This window comes from Tiliqua scincoides, chromosome 7 (genome assembly GCF_035046505.1).
Source record: "Tiliqua scincoides isolate rTilSci1 chromosome 7, rTilSci1.hap2, whole genome shotgun sequence".
In the NCBI taxonomy this organism is placed as follows: domain Eukaryota; kingdom Metazoa; phylum Chordata; class Lepidosauria; order Squamata; family Scincidae; genus Tiliqua; species Tiliqua scincoides.
Genome location: NC_089827.1, coordinates 40,720,217 through 40,736,484, shown reverse-complemented (window position 1 = coordinate 40,736,484; position 16,268 = coordinate 40,720,217). Strand labels below are relative to the sequence as shown.

The following is a 16,268-nucleotide window of genomic DNA, read 5'->3' as shown; positions in this document are numbered from 1 at the left end:
ATCTGAGGAACTAGGAGACCTGCTCTTGTGGAATACAAAACATCCTTTCTGCACCCTGTCATCAGCTGCATCTGCAAGCCTGGCCTCAGGATTCACCAAGAAATATAGTACAGGAAGAGCTGGGCTGGCTGTGGAGTGGCATGAAATGGTTGCATGGGCTGGTGCTTTGGAGGGGTAGAGAATGGACGAGCACCCAGCTCATCTGTCTGCCGCCCTCTCTAAGCTGCCATTCCACTGGGGGTGCCAATCCTCTTCTAACTTGCTCTCAGCAAGTGTGTGATAGGAGGCAGCCTCCTTTCTCCCTCCAGCAAGGCTGGAGGAAGGAGCAGGGGGAAAAAATGCCACTGCTTCAAATCACGTCTCCCTATCTACCTGATGCTTACAAGGCACCAAGTAGGCAGGGAAAGGTGAGTTGGAGCCCACCCACTTCCTTTTACTTACAACAAGGGCGATGGGCAGCCTCCCTGCTTCATGCAGTGCCTGTTCATTTCAGAGAGAAGAGGCGCAGAGGCCCATCACACTTTTTATAAGTAAAGGGAAGGGTGGGGTGGGGCGCATATTTTGGTTTGTTTGCCTGCCCACCCACCCCTCCTTATCCATGGGTGTGGGCAAATATGCGAGTAGCATTCAGGATGGGAGTCAAGCAGTGCACTGACTACAGGTCTGATTTAAATGAATGGAAGCTGTTCAAGAGCAACTGTAGATGCAAGTAGAGTGACATTTTCAATGTCTGTGGACCATTCACAGGTGACATGAGGTGTGTGTATTCCAAGAACTGATGTTTCTATTGCAGGGAGGACTACTTGGGAAACAGAATGATGTTTTTCTTGTTCCCCTAGTACAGTTCACAGGTCAGCACCTTTGTATATGGTGATGCATAGGAGCAAGTGGCAGGCTCATGTGTCCTAGCACACAACACCTGCCATACAACCACCACCTATCACACACTGTGCAATACTGTCAACTGGGTCCTATGTCCATAAACATCTGTGTGAATAGGCTCTGCTCGTGTATGGCCCCCCCTGTATAGGCTTTCATTTGCTTGCTGTTCACACTGAAAGCTCTGTGGGTAGCTGGGGGTGGGCAAGCAAACCTGAAAAGGGACTGATATGCAAGGTGGAACTAGACCTCTCATTGCTTTTGTTTCCCAGATAGTATACTGAACTATTCAGATAGTTTACTGGATTGTTTTCTCCAAGCCCCCCTGCTGGACTGCAGAATTTGAAGGAGGGGTTGCTGTGCGTACAGCATCTTGTTTTTTTAGGTGCATGATAATAATGTCTATTATTATGTACCGTATTTCTTCTGCTTTGGGCTGACTGGAGAAGCAGAAGTGGTCCTGCAAGCCCTGGCTCAGACATGATTAAATAGCTAAGAGCAAGCACTCCAACTCCATTCTTATATCTTTTCTGTTCCTGATTACCCCAAGCTCTACCCTTTAGACCAGTGGTTCCCAAGCTGTGAGCCATGGCTCTCTGGGAAGCCATGGAAACCAACCAAGGAGCTGCAGAATCCTTGCAAATAACCTGCCAACCTAACAGTACATAGGACTGTAGCCCCAATGGGGAGCCGTCACCAACAGCCCAGTAGGTCAAGGGAACTGCCAGTATAAAAAGTTTTGGAAGCATTGCTTTAGGCTGCGATTCTTAAAGGGGCAGCCTTTGGGCCTGGAACTGAGCACTTTTGTTCCCTTGTCATTATTTCCTACTTGGTGTACAGGCTTTGTGAGAGGCGCAGATGGGTTCAGGAGAAGATACCTTCGGGAGTCTCAGGTTCTAGGCTGCTAGTCTTGGGCTTGATGTCAGGGACAGGGTCTTATTCCTCTGCTGATGATACAAGTGACAGGGATGCAACCAGCTTCTCCCTCTCTTTGCCCTAGCCCAGGGTTAGAGCTGGGTCCATGACACATTGTTAGAGGCACTACCTCCACTGCAACCCATCAGCTCTTGCTCTGGCAGCCATCAGCATATAGTTGGCCTTCTGTAGAAGCATGCTTCTTTGGGAGGTTTGGAGAAGAGTTTCAGCATCCAAATACACACAAGGACCTCGAGGTAAACTATCCAAATCTCTGCACATTTCTGCACTGCAGTTGACACTGCAGGCTGATACTTGCTATGGGTCTTACCAAGTTGACCCCATTTACTACAAAGCCATTCAGTTGTGGAAAATTTGGGCTTTATTTACAGCTCTATCCTACCTTTCTACCTTCACAGAACTTCAGGTGGTTTATATGGGATTCCCAAGTGATCACCCATCCAGGCACTAACCAACGACTAGACGTGTTTAGCTTCAGCAAGGTGGCTGTCGAATGTGCCCTCAGACCATGCCCTGAGATACATTAAGAAGCACCACACCACCTCCAACCTTCAGTAGCAGAGGGAGGAGGAAAACCCAGCATTTTTCATCACTGCTGTTGCCATTGAAAGACCTTTAGCAGGCAGTGCCAAGGAGTGGGCCAAATCCGCCCACACTAGCCCTTGCCTTGGCTAAATCCATGCATGTCTTGGGGACATCATATTTTGGTTACTGCAATGTGATTTGTGTGCTGTAGGAGAAGTCTTGGTACAATCCTGTTTCCAGATGCTGTTTTACACACTTGCTTTTGAACTGCCCTTTAGATTCTTTCAACTGTTGACTTTTCTTTTCATTTTCATTGAAGGACTGATTATGCTTTAATTTTTGCATGGTGACTTGGGCATCATTTTAATAACTGGAAGACAGGATTATAAACACTGATAATAAACAATGCAGCAAATCATAAGAAATATCCTCCATAACGCTATCAAACTGAAATAGTCATAAAATGTCCATCAAAAACTGCAGAAGACACCTTGTTAGCTCTGAAGGCATGTCAAGGTTCTCCTAAGTGGATCCCCATCACGTTCAGATAGTTTTCTTGTGAATGGCTTAATTTTATCACAAAGTACCATGAAGCTGATTTCACTTTAGCTAATCCAGACAAGACAATTTGCAGCATACATGAAAATTCTGCAATAAAATGAAGCTTTATTTAAAACCTGGCACACCTTCAAATGAGTGAGGATGGTAGAAGCCAAAAATGTTTATATAAAACTTTATTCTATTGTATGCTCATTTGTGTTTTGTCAGTCATGTTTATTCACTTATAGGTATGTCTCATATATAGACACATGTGTGCAGAAACTACACATGCACACCGCTTGGGAGATCACAGAATTTGGGCTACTTTAGTCCCTCATGTAACTAGGATTAACATGACAGTACCTGTGAATGTGTGCAAGGGGTTGGTGATGTAACTGGGCAAGGGTGTGTGTGTGTTGGGCATTGTGACCTTTTCCCAACACTGCTCTATGACACTGAAGGGCAAGGGCAGGTGTCTGGTGCCTGTCCCAGCTCTCCTCCTGTATTACAGCTCAAAGGGATACAGCAGGAGCAGAAGTAGCAGAGAAAGAACAGAAACGAGGCCATCTAACTGCTGAAGCAAGAATCGGTCAGAACAATGGTAAGGGGGAATATGGGAAGCAGAGAAAGAATGAGGGGGACATGAGCATGTGTGCCTGCCATTCACCTTACTGGGCAGTTATGGTTATCAAGTGGCAAATTTTGAATTATTGGAGGTCAATGTCTTGTATCACCCTTGACTAGATCTGAATTTTTCTAACCAAGGCTTTATTATGCCAAGCTATCTTAGGTTGTTACATTTCTGCTCTGAAGATAACATTATAAGTTGGAAGTGTTCAGGATGATATTTATATATTGAGATTTATAACACTCCTTAACACTTTCCCAGGTTTCAGGGAGGTATCAACATGTATTTATTCTCCTAAGAGTAGGTGGTATATTAAATATTATCCCCATTTTATGGCAGATGCTAAGAGTGGCTTGTTGGCTGATGGTTCCAGGCTAAGGTGGAATGTAAAGCTTGGTCTTCCCTGTCAAAGACCACTCTGGCTGCGAAGCTTCATCCACTCCTCACCAGTGCTAGATTTTGAAATAGGGCATGTCTACACTTGAGACAATTTAATCAGTTTTAGACCATATGGGACTAAATTGGGAAGTATAATTCTCTGCAGGGCCAAGGAAATCTTTCCCAAAGGATTAGGAGTCTCAAATCTTTTAGAAAAGAAACATTCCCAGCAGAGCTGTCCCTTGGGTAGAGCAACTGGGGTGGCCACCCTGGGCCTTGCACTTTCATGATCAATATATGGCTATAGGAGGACCCTGCACTGGTTGAGTTTCCCTAGGCCTGCACCCTTCTAGGGATGGCTCTGATTCCCAGCATTCTTTGGGGGAAACATGACAATTAAATGAACCTCAAACCAAATAAAATGAGATGCTCTTAGTGACTTTTCAAGCAATGGCACTGAAAATGTAAGAGGACTGCTATACTGTATAACTGCTACAACTACCAAGTGGGTGGTGTAATATTACTCCTCTCAATTTTTAATTCATGCTGCTGATTTTTAATTCATGCCAAATACAAGCAAATTTATTGGCTGTCGTTTGACATGATATCTAAGCAGCTGTGCTTAATTTCTGAAAACAAGTTGCTGGCTCGTGGTGACACTTTAATCTGGAAGGCTTTTCACCAATTGGAGCTGTTTGTGGGCCAGTTATCTTTACTCAGTGGCAAGGAAAGGCATTATGTGCATGCTTAAAATCATGTTTTCCTTTCTTACTTTGTATAGCTTAAATTAAGTCCTGCATCTAAATGGGCCATACAGGGACTCAAAAGTAGTTCTAATTTGGCACTCCTAGTAACACACTAATCCTATTTTTCCTGCTAATGTGCAAGGCAAACATACAGAAAAATGTATCTTATAAGCTTGAGGAAAATAAAATGTTAATACAATACTTTGTTTTCTTTTCTGAGAATAGTACTGTACAGTATAGGGAGGCTAAGGAAGAGCTGACATGACTATTCTTTTCCATGTAGTATGTTGTTTTGCTGCCACAGCTCAGCAGATATTCATCTGCACCCCAATCTTGTGAATGCTTCTGCCTGTATTCAGAGTGTAGAAGTCATTCATTGATAGATTCGCTGGCTTAAACCTAGCTGTTTCAGAAATGATTCAGCTAGGAAGGCTAAGAACAGAATTTTGCCTCTATCTAGCACATCCCCCCTGGCTCTGACCTGGATGCAGAAACATTCTTAGCTTACTGTGGGAAACCTATTTGCTACACACAAAGCTCCTGCAATCTGTAAGTTGAGAATCAACACATGCGTCTGTCTTCCTCCCTTGTCCTAGAAGAGGAGACCAAAGGAGTTGGTTACATTTCAACCACCCACCATTTCAATCACCCAACCAAATGGTTACATTTCAACATCCCAGTCAATTATCATATTGGAACTCTGCTTACTTAGGGTTTTTCTGCCTTAGCTTTTTGACATCCCTGATAGTTCCTTGGTAAAAGAGGCAGATTTAATCATGGTTATATGTACACACAATCAGAAGCTCAGTAAAAACCATGGTTCCACAAGTTCTCCAAATGATATTCTGTTCTTCAGAAGCACCTTTCTTCATGGTCAAGATCTTTCTATAATATTTACCCTAAAGAAAGTTCAATTCAGCAATCATCCTGTCCAAAGCTAACTGAAGGCCTCCTCTTTGCAGGGTCAGCCTAAGTGGGGTTAATGCTGAGTAACCTCTCATTTGTGCCTTGAATAGTCTCTCTGGATTGCTTTAATGCCTATTTCTTGGTGGGGGGGGGGCGAGAAGTTTCATTTACTTATTATTCTCATTAATTATTATTATCTTAATAGTGAAATTGCAATATAAAGTGTTGTTTTGCAATCAAAAAATAAAATGTGCAAGTTCCAGAGGTTTAAAAATTATTTCATTCAGCACTTTCATGCATCTTATTGGGATTTTTTTAGAGCAAAAGCCTGGTACAGAGATCCTGGGATGGACAGGACTGGTACTTATCTCTGACTAGGTAGCTATGGAAAGGAGCTGGTGCTCATTTGGCCTGAGGTTTGCTGATTAGAAAGTTGAATCCCTCCCAGTTAACTAACTTTACTGGCTCCTGCTCGCTGGCTTGGAAATTTTGCAGAAAAGAGGCATTTTTTAAAAAAAACTTAAACCTACTTGGAAGTTTCACAACATTAAGATATTAATCTCCTGTAATTGTTTGGTAACTAATTTTCCATGATACATGAAGCTATGCCACTTTTCTGGTTCAGACCCCCTATTTTGCCGGGGGGGGGCAAATAGAGGCAATATCTCTGGAGGGACATCAGCCATTCTTGTTACTCCCTGCAGTCATTTCTGCGACCAGAAAAGGGTGAACAAATTAGAAAGCACTGAGGCCTTCTTCAATTACATTTGGTAGTGAAATACTACTCCGTTGCATCCAGTCCCAGTCAGGAATAAAAATAAACACACTTGGCACACGGTCACCTTTCTGGTATCTACGACAATCCTTAGGGAGTTGACATGAGGAAGCGCCCCTCTCCTGAGGATATACTCCCCCCCCCAATGGCTGTGCACAATGAGGCTAACCTAGAAATCAGCCTGTCACACACCCTGTTCTGTTCAGAACTTTGGGTCACTTATCACATATAGCATTTACCCCTCACATTGAAGGGGTAAATCCACACATTGTGTGGATTTAGCTCACATCTAGTCATTGGTCCAGTTTTCTTGCCTGATTTGGAAGCAGGAGATTTGAATGTCAATTAATTTCAAACTAGTCTATCAGAGAAGGTGGGCACTAGTCTCCTCAAAATGGAATAAAAGACAGCTGACTAGTTGAGTTAAATTGAGAGTTAAATACTGTAGGATGTGTGCTGTGGAATGCAAGATGCTGGCCAAGCTATGGTGAAAACCATGATGCTCTTTGGCTAGGGCAGGGTTAATTCCTAGGAAGATGTTTTTCTCCAGTGTAAGAAGAATACTGCTTGTAAGCTGATGTCTTTCAGTCAGGGGACAGTTTGGATTCTTTTCTTACAGAATAGCTTGGAATGTGACTGTCTGCTGGTCTGTTTTCATTCTCATCCCACTTTTTTCCCCTAAAGAAACATATTTCATTACTTTGATTGAAAACAAACTTGCCTGGATTTTCAATTCCAAAGAGCAAGCTGCCTCCCATCCAAGAAAGGCTTGAGCGAGTCATGTGTGAGGAGTGAGAGAGGAGTGAAAGAGGGTTGATCAATATGCTGCCTACCCTTCTCCCTCTTCAGGGTACTCAGTATGAGGGCTGGTGGTGGAGAGACAGACCCACAGCTGGGTGGAAAGCTTGCTTTGTGGTTTCGTCTCACAGCGCTGGTGGCAGCTGGAACCTATTTCACATGAATGGTAGTAGCATGCTGGATGTCGTTTTGACCTGATGTGGTTTCCCCTGGGGACTGGGGATAAGAATAGGCCCTTAGTTTGGCTGTACTTGTCGTAAGAGGCGACTAAGCAGCCACTGGGTAGATGGGACTCATTAGCCTGGGAAGGCAGCTCATCTGAGAGCAGGAAAACTCTGATCCCAAACCTCCACTGCCTTGTGGCTACATCCAGTTATGGAAAAGGCTTCAGGAGTCAACCTCGAGGCAAAATCCGGAGCCGGAGTCCCTGAGGCAGTTCATGGCTGAACACAGTCACGTTCTGGCAACTCCTGCGATGCTGCTGGAACCAACCATATTGGCTTCTGCCTTTCCATTGGACCATTTCAGCGACGTGGAGAGGGGGGATTAGTTGCATGGGTAACAGTCTATCCTCCATATCTACTTTACCCAGGCTTCGCGCACTGGAGAGAACACTCTGTTCCAGAACACTATTCAGAGCGCGATACCATAGTCTTCCGAGACTGAAGGATGCCAACAAAAGGGTGGGGAGAAGCACAGATTCCCCAAGGGAATCTCAACACTTCTCAGCACTAACCAGTAGATTTGCTTAGCAAGAGCCAAGGCAGCTCTTTGTACTCTGCACACCTTTTTGGACATAGAATGCATTCAGAGAACATGCAACTGATCTTCAGGTTTGCAAAATTTTTCATTACTATCATATTGGTACAAGCTAATATATAACTGATTTCTTTTATTTTCTGTCTATACTCTCCTAGCCAGATGAGAAAAGATACAAATTTTGCTTTGTGTTTTGCAAACAGGTTCTTATAATGCAGATAAAGATACTAAAAATATATGGCATTGTGGTATCACCCCCCCCCCCAATCTATCTATAATAATTCTAATAGCCACCAGCCAAGTTTCCTTTATTAGTAAGATTGCCTGTGAAAAGTGCCTCCTCCAGTAATGGGGAGGCAAATTTCTTGTGTGCCTCCTGAGGCATCTAGTGGGCCATTGTGAGATGCAGGAAGCTGGACTAGATGGAACATTGGCCTGATCCAGCAGGGCTCCTCTTGTTGGAGAAGGATGCTTGACCAGCTCATTCCTGTGAGTTTGCTCACTCACTCACTCATTGGCAGCAAGCACCCTGTATGAACTGAGAGTTCACCTTAGAATATGTGTGATAATCTTTGGCGATGCACAGGGATTCCTCAGCAGACAAGAGGAAAGGATACTCTGAAGGCAGAATTTGAAAGCCACTATTTTATGCCATCTCCTGTTCTAAATGTGGCATTGAAAAGTGCTGGCTAAATCAACATTCTAGATATCTGGACAGTGATACCTTTAATTAAAAAATTACCTGGGAAAAGGGGAGTGGTGGAGAAAATAAACAGACAAAACACGTGCTTACCTTTTGACTTTTTTCTATTCTTCCTCCATAGCGCGAGTGCATCTCTGTTCATGTTGGCCAGGCTGGAGTGCAAATTGGCAATGCATGCTGGGAACTGTTCTGCCTGGAACATGGCATTGGGCCAGATGGTTCTTTTCAGAATCAACCCAACAAGTTTAACGACGATGACTCTTTTACCACATTCTTCAGCGAAACACGCACAGGAAAACATGTGCCACGAGCTGTCATGGTGGACCTAGAACCCACTGTAGTAGGTCAGTGGAATTGTTAACAATGGCATATGCAACTGAATGGACATCAGTTCTGGGGGAATTAGATAGAGTAAATAAGTGCATGGGCAGGCAAGATTCTCATGTCTTTAATAGCAGTACCAAAGAGATAATATATTTAATCAGTTTGTGCAGTTCATCATGCAAAGGTGAGAAATGTTGTGGCTTTTCCCCCTTCTACACAATTGCAAAGGTACAGAAACACTGTCCTCTTTTGTATCCTGTCATTCTACTTTCACTTTTATAGCAGAATCATCTCATTTGAGATGCTTGGACTTAGAAGTTAAAATTCCCATGATACTGGCCCTGTTCTGATGGTATATTTGGGGCAAGCAAATGTGTGCGGGGGTGGGAGGGGCAAGATTGCACTTCCTCTCCTGCCAGGAAGCTGGATGTTGCAGCAAATGTCACGCCTATCTTTAAAAAGGGAAAGAGGGGTGACTTGGGAAACTATAGGCCGGTCAGCCTAACATCTATACCGGGTAAGATGGTGGAATGCCTCATCAAAGATAGGATCTCAAAACACATAGATGAACAGGCTTTGCTGAGGGAGAGTCAGCATGGCTTCTGTAAGGGTAAGTCTTGCCTCACGAACCTTATAGAATTCTTTGAAAAGGTCAACAGATATGTGGATGCGGGAGAACCCGTGGACATTATATAACTGGACTTTCAGAAGGTGTTTGAAATGGTCCCTCACCAAAGGCTACTGAAAAAACTCCACAGTCAGGGAATTAGAGGACAGGTCCTCTCATGGATTAAGAACTTGTTGAAGGCCAGGAAACAGAGAGTGGGTGTCAATGGGCAATTTTCACAATGGAGAGAAGTGAAAAGCGATGTGCCCCAAGGATCTGTCCTGGGACCGGTGCTTTTCAACCTCTTCATAAATGACCTGGAGACAGGATTGAGCAGTGAGGTTGCAAAGTTTGCAGACAACACCAAACTTTTCCGAGTGGTGAAGACCAGAAGTGATTGTGAGGAGCTCCAGAAGGATCTCTCCAGACTGGCAGAATGGGCAACAAAATGGCAGATGCGCTTCAATGTCAGTAAGTGTAAAGTCATGCACACTGGGGCAAAAAAATCAAAACTTTAGGTATAGGCTGATGGGTTCTGAGCTGTCTCTTACAGATCAGGAGAGAGATCTTGGGGTGGTGGTGGACAGGTCGATGAAAGTGTCGACCCAATGTGCGGCAGCAGTGAAGAAGGCCAATTCTATGCTTGGGATCATTAGGAAGGGTATTGAGAACAAAAATGCTAATATTATAATGCTGTTGTACAAATCGATGGTAAGGCCACACCTGGAGTATTGTGTCCAGTTCTGGTCGCAGCATCTCAAAAAAGACGTAGTGGAAATGGAAAAGGTGCAAAAGAGAGCGACTAAGATGATTACGGGGCTGGAGCACCTATCTTATGAGGAATGTTTACGGCGTTTGGACCTCTTCAGCCTAGAAAAGAGACGCCTGAGGGGGGACATGATTGAGACATACAAAATTATGCAGGGGATGGACAGAGTGGATAGGGAGATGCTCTTTACACTCTCACATAATACCAGAACCAGGGGACATCCACTAAAATTGAGTGTTGGGAGAGTTAGAACAAAAGAAAATATTTCTTTACTCAGCATGTGGTTGGTCTGTGGAACTCTTTGCCACAGGATGTGGTGATGGCGACTGGCCTGGACGCCTTTAAAAAGGGATTGGACAAGTTTCTGGAGGAAAAATCCATTACAGGGTACAAGCCATGATGTGTATGCACAACCTCCTGATTTTAGAAATGGGTTATGTCAAAATGCCAGATGCAAGGGAAGGCACCAGGATGAGGTCTCTTGTTATCTGGTGTGCTCCCTGGGGCATTTGGTGGGCCACTGTGAGATACAGGAAGCTGGACTAGATGGGCCTATGGCCTGATCCAGTGGGGCTGTTCTTATGTTCTTATGTGTGAGACTCACCAGCTGTTCAAAAGGCAGTCAGGAACTGGAGGATCAGTCGCAGAACTTTCCAGCAGCCCAGGGAGAGTGGAAGTGATTTAGAGTGGACGAACCCACCCTCTTCTCTTAAATGAGGCCAGATTTGGGAACGAAACACTGGAGTCAGGCTAAAGTAGGGAAAAAGTGGAAGAATTTAAGACATCATTTAAGATAACTGGCAACAGGCAGTCAAATAAGATCTTCCACTGATCCCATCAATATTATTGAAGTATAGCCATGATAAACTTTATCAAAGTGCATTTGCTTCTGTTAATAGATGAAGTGCGGGCTGGCACCTACCGCCAGCTTTTCCACCCTGAACAGCTGATCGCCGGCAAGGAAGATGCAGCTAACAACTATGCCCGTGGCCACTACACCATTGGCAAGGAGAGCATTGATATGGTCCTTGATCGTATTCGCAAGCTGGTGAGCAAAAGCACTCAACCTCATTGTGACTTGGGTGTAGGCCTGTTGAGCAATCTTCTAGAAATTCTGGTTTTGTTCACACCAATTAAGGCTGTATTGGGCTAGCTAGAGAACAGTGTATAATTGTGTCAGCCAGTGCATTATGGACTTTCCATGTCATCTGGTTAGCCAAGAAGCCACTGCACGTTTGCCACAAACCCCTTGTGTTGCAGAGGATCCTGAACATACTATAGCAAATACAGTTCAGATGGGGCACTAGCCAATTCTGGTGGATGCACAGCTGAAGTAAAACAAAGAGTGGTTGTTGGGGGGTAGGAAGGAAGCATTCACAGCATGGAAGGGGAAGCATTCACAGCATGTCTTCCTTCAGAAGCAACTGCTCACAGTGAGGGCAATGCTTACAATTCCCAGGGCTCCTTATTTCTTAGCTGAAGTAGGCAACCTTCAGTCTCGAAAGACTATGGTATCACGCTCTGAATGGTGGTTCTGGAACAGCGTCTAGTGTGGCTGAAAAGGCCAATTTGGGAGTGACAATCCCTTCCACACTGGGAGCAAGTGCAGTCTGTCCCTGGTCTGTCTCCCTGGCTATGGGCCTTCCTTCTTTGCCTCTTTGCCTCAGTCTGTTGGCCAAGTGTCTCTTCAAACTGGGTAAGGCCATGCTGCACAGCCTGTCTTCAAGCGGGCCGCTCAGAGGCCAGGGTTTCCCACTTGTTGAGGTCCACTCCTAAGACCTTCAGATCCCTCTTGCAGATGTCCTTGTATCGCAGCTGTGGGCTACCTGTAGGGTGCTTTCCTTGCACGAGTTCTCCATAGAGGAGATCCTTTGGGATCCGGCCATCATCCATTCTCACAACATGACCGAGCCAACGCAGGCGTCTCTGTTTCAGCAGTGCATACATGCTAGGGATTCCAGCTCGTTCTAGGACTGTGTTGTTTGGAACTTTGTCCTGCCAGGTGATGCCGAGAATGCGTGAATTCTTAGCTATGACAATTTAAAACATATTTGATACTGGATTATATGTGTATTGTTGGAATCATAATTGGGAATGGCAGAAGTCACCAGAATGGGGTAAAAGGAGTCCTGGAGATCTAGAAGATTGTCTCTAATTGTGATTTGATTTTCAGACTGATGCCTGCTGTGGGCTACAAGGATTCCTGATTTTCCACAGCTTTGGTGGGGGCACGGGCTCTGGCTTCACTTCCTTGTTGATGGAACGCCTATCTGTGGACTACGGCAAGAAGTCCAAGCTTGAGTTTGCCATCTACCCAGCCCCCCAGGTTTCCACAGCAGTGGTGGAGCCTTACAATTCTATCTTGACCACCCATACTACTTTGGAGCATTCCGACTGTGCCTTCATGGTGGACAATGAAGCCATCTACGACATCTGCCGTCGTAATTTGGACATTGAACGTCCCACTTACACCAACTTGAATCGCCTCATCAGCCAGATTGTCTCCTCCATCACTGCTTCTTTGCGCTTTGATGGCGCTCTCAATGTGGACCTGACTGAGTTCCAGACCAACTTGGTGCCCTACCCTCGCATCCACTTTCCTTTGGTGACCTACGCACCTATCATCTCCTCTGAAAGGGCCTACCACGAGCAGCTCTCTGTGGCTGAAATCACCAGTTCCTGTTTTGAGCCCAACAACCAGATGGTGAAATGTGACCCCCGCCATGGAAAGTACATGGCCTGCTGCATGCTATACCGTGGAGATGTGGTGCCCAAGGATGTCAACGTAGCCATCGCTGCTATCAAGACCAAGAGAACAATCCAGTTTGTGGATTGGTGTCCAACTGGCTTTAAGGTTAGGAGGGACAAACATGCACTCTCATTATAGGGCAGCACCATGAAAGCTTACAATATAATGAAAGTTAGGAAAGGGAAGAGTGCGAGGGTCAATCAGGACTGTTTTTAAGGGAACAGTGCACAGTGAATTCTCTGACTTGCCAATGACAGTATCCTGACAACTGAAAAGCCTCTACAATTAGAGGCTTAAGAAGCATTAGAGGCATAAGGTAAAAGGAGGATGTGCTAGAAGAACAGGGAGCAGAGGTTACACAGCAAAAGGGAGATATTTCTGCCCCTTTGGTTGGTACTCCACTGGATATCACTAAATATCCTATCTCCCTTCCAGATCCATTGACATGGATCAAACAATTCCCCCTTCCTGATAGGCCTGATCCATTGACAGCGATATCGCTGCTGTAGATCCAAGTTGACCCATAGTGACTGCTGGAGCTTACCTCCAGACAAGGGGACCAGTGTCCTCTCACCCCAAAGAGACCTCCAGCAGACAAAATTTCCCTGCGAGATACAACAGAGTAGAGCTGGTGCTACTTCATTGCCACATGGGAATTTAGTTAGGATTGGACTGTAGGTAGCCTTTGACCTGTAACCACCCTTTAGCCTTACCTGCCTCACAGGTTGTTTTGAGGGAAAAAAATGGGCAGGGGGAGAACCAGGTGCTCCACCTTGAGGAAAAGGTAAATCCAATATACTAAACGTCATTGTCAGTGTACCCATCAATGGGATCAGCTATAAATGCCTCATGCACGTAAGAAGTTTTTGCTGATTTCTTCTCTCCTGTCCAGTGGTGTCACTAGGGTTTATGTCACATGGTACAGGAGACCAGTGCATCACCCCTATGATAGACCTCCTTCCATTGAGTGGGTGGGGCAATGCCTCAGGCAGTGGGTGTGGTGATGAACCATTGCCCCGCTTTTTGGGTTATAACTTTTAATAGAATAGAGATATTTCAGTGCAGTTTGTTTCATTGCATTCTGCATGAAACTGTGCAGCAATTGATAAATAACATGATAAATAACATGATGCAAAAATACCAAGATTTAAAATTTTTTGGTGAGTAATGGTGTCACTCCCTGTGTGTGTCACCTGGTGTGGCCTGTACCCCCCGCACCTCCCTAGCGACGCCACTGCTCTGCCTCACTTCCTACTATTCATTAATTTCTACTCATCCAATTTTCTTTTCTCCTCTGCATGTCCAGGTTGGAATCAATTACCAGCCTCCCACCATAGTCCCTGGGGGTGATCTGGCCCAAGTGCAGCGGGCAGTTTGCATGCTCAGCAACACCACAGCCATCGCAGAGGCCTGGGCAAGGCTCGACCACAAATTTGACCTGATGTATGCCAAGCGAGCTTTTGTGCACTGGTATGTTGGCGAAGGCATGGAGGAAGGAGAGTTTTCTGAGGCCCGTGAAGATTTAGCTGCCCTGGAGAAAGATTATGAGGAAGTTGGAACTGATTCATTTGAAGAAGAAAACAACGGGGAAGAATATTAGGCCTGCAGTTTGCTCTGGCTGTGCATGAAGGTATCTTGGTGGGTCTTCGTTGCATTGGGGTGCAGTTCACTAAACTCTTTACTGTGCAGCTTCTGTTCAATTCATAGGGCTGCTGTGTGATTCCTACTGAAATAAATGGAAGATGCACAGTAGAAATGTTTGATGGATTATACCCCGAGTCCATTTTTGCAGCGAACGCAAAATAAACCAGCAAACTGAGAAATAATTTCCTTTAATGTTTTTTCTTACACTATCACAAAGAAATGATTACTTCTGCTTCCCTACATGCAACACTCCAAGACCATCTTCTCAGAACTGGCTCCCCTTAAGAGGCATCAACTGACTATTCTGTGCCATTAACCGGCAATCTGCTTAACAAAGGAATGAATGGCCAGTGGGTACTGTAAGGGAGGACAGAAGACAATACAGGCAGAGGGTCCTAGCAGTTAGTGCAGTGATTTTCAACCAGTGTGCCCTGGCACAGTGGCATGCAGCAAATGGTCTGCAGGTATGCTGTGAGAGTTTGGGACAGCATAATATTTTAGTAGGGCCACTGAGGGATAAGAGCACCCCACAGCAGCATGGTGTCCCTTGTTAATTTGTCAAAAAAACCGATAGCATGCCTTGGCAATTTTAGCACCTTGTCAGTGTGCCATGAGATGAAAATGGTTGAAAATGGCTAAGTTAGTGACTAATACCACACTCCTTGCTCTCTGCTCTCTGCCTCTTTATTAGGTCACCTGGAATGGGACTGGGGAAATGTAGTCTTGCTGCCACCTCCCAACGCTGGAGAGCTCTGGCAGAGAGAGGCTACCTGGAAAGCCCCTCTTTCAGTTTATGAGGATGCCCCAGTCAAGCGGTTCCAATGCAATGCAAATACTATTTGAGTATTTGTGGGCAAAGAACCCTCGTTTGTCTCTAACTACACTTAGAAACTGTCTTTCCGCTTCTTCTGCCACACACCTACACTGGTAGAGCAATCTGGAAACCCAGCAGACAGACCTATAAGATAAACCTCTACAGTCATTAACATCCATGGCCGACTGAGGAAATACCACCCACTCACCCCCTGACTGCTTGCAAGCATGGTAGCCATCCATTGGATAGAACAGTATTCACATTTCAGTCAGCTAATATGTTCTAGTTGATGACTGGAATGACAAGACATGTTGGAGGGTCTGCCATGATAAAACTATTGGTCTCAAGACTGGGGGGGGCAGACTTTTATTGTAAGAAGATGAATTTGACAGCAGTGACTCTTTTTCCAGATCTAATAAATAGCCCCTGCAACATTTCCACAGGGCCTGCTTTGAATTATTTTTGTTTTATTAGTTTCTCCTCCTCTCTTCCTGCATCACTTTCCTGTTCTTTCAAAGCCTCTTCCTGCAGCAGACCTGTCTTGTGGCCATTGTTACAGGTGTTTGAAAATGGTGTTATTTATTTTACTCAGAAATAAGCCCATTGTGTTGCGTAAGACTTAGGGCCCAATCCTATCCAACTTTCCAGCACCGGTGCAGTCACAATGCAGCCCCAGGGTAAGAGAATAAATGTTCCCATTCCTTGAGGAGGTATCTGTGATTGCCTCCCCAACACAAGATGCAGTGTACGCCCATTGGGCCCCATTGGGCTAGACCTGTGCTAGAATA

At 45.0% G+C, this 16,268-nt stretch overlaps 1 protein-coding gene across 1 annotated transcript; it reads left to right on the top strand.

Annotated features, from left to right (window-relative positions):
* Positions 1–1,343: 1,343 nt before the first annotated feature.
* On the top strand, positions 1,344–14,622 carry LOC136657633 (tubulin alpha-8 chain). Its single transcript, XM_066634601.1, has 5 exons — positions 1,344–3,481; positions 8,695–8,917; positions 11,173–11,321; positions 12,447–13,127; positions 14,329–14,622. Exons 1-5 carry the CDS (start codon positions 3,479–3,481, stop codon positions 14,620–14,622), a joined length of 1,350 nt encoding a protein of 449 aa, XP_066490698.1. The 5' UTR covers positions 1,344–3,478.
* The last annotated feature ends 1,646 nt before the right edge of the window (positions 14,623–16,268 follow it).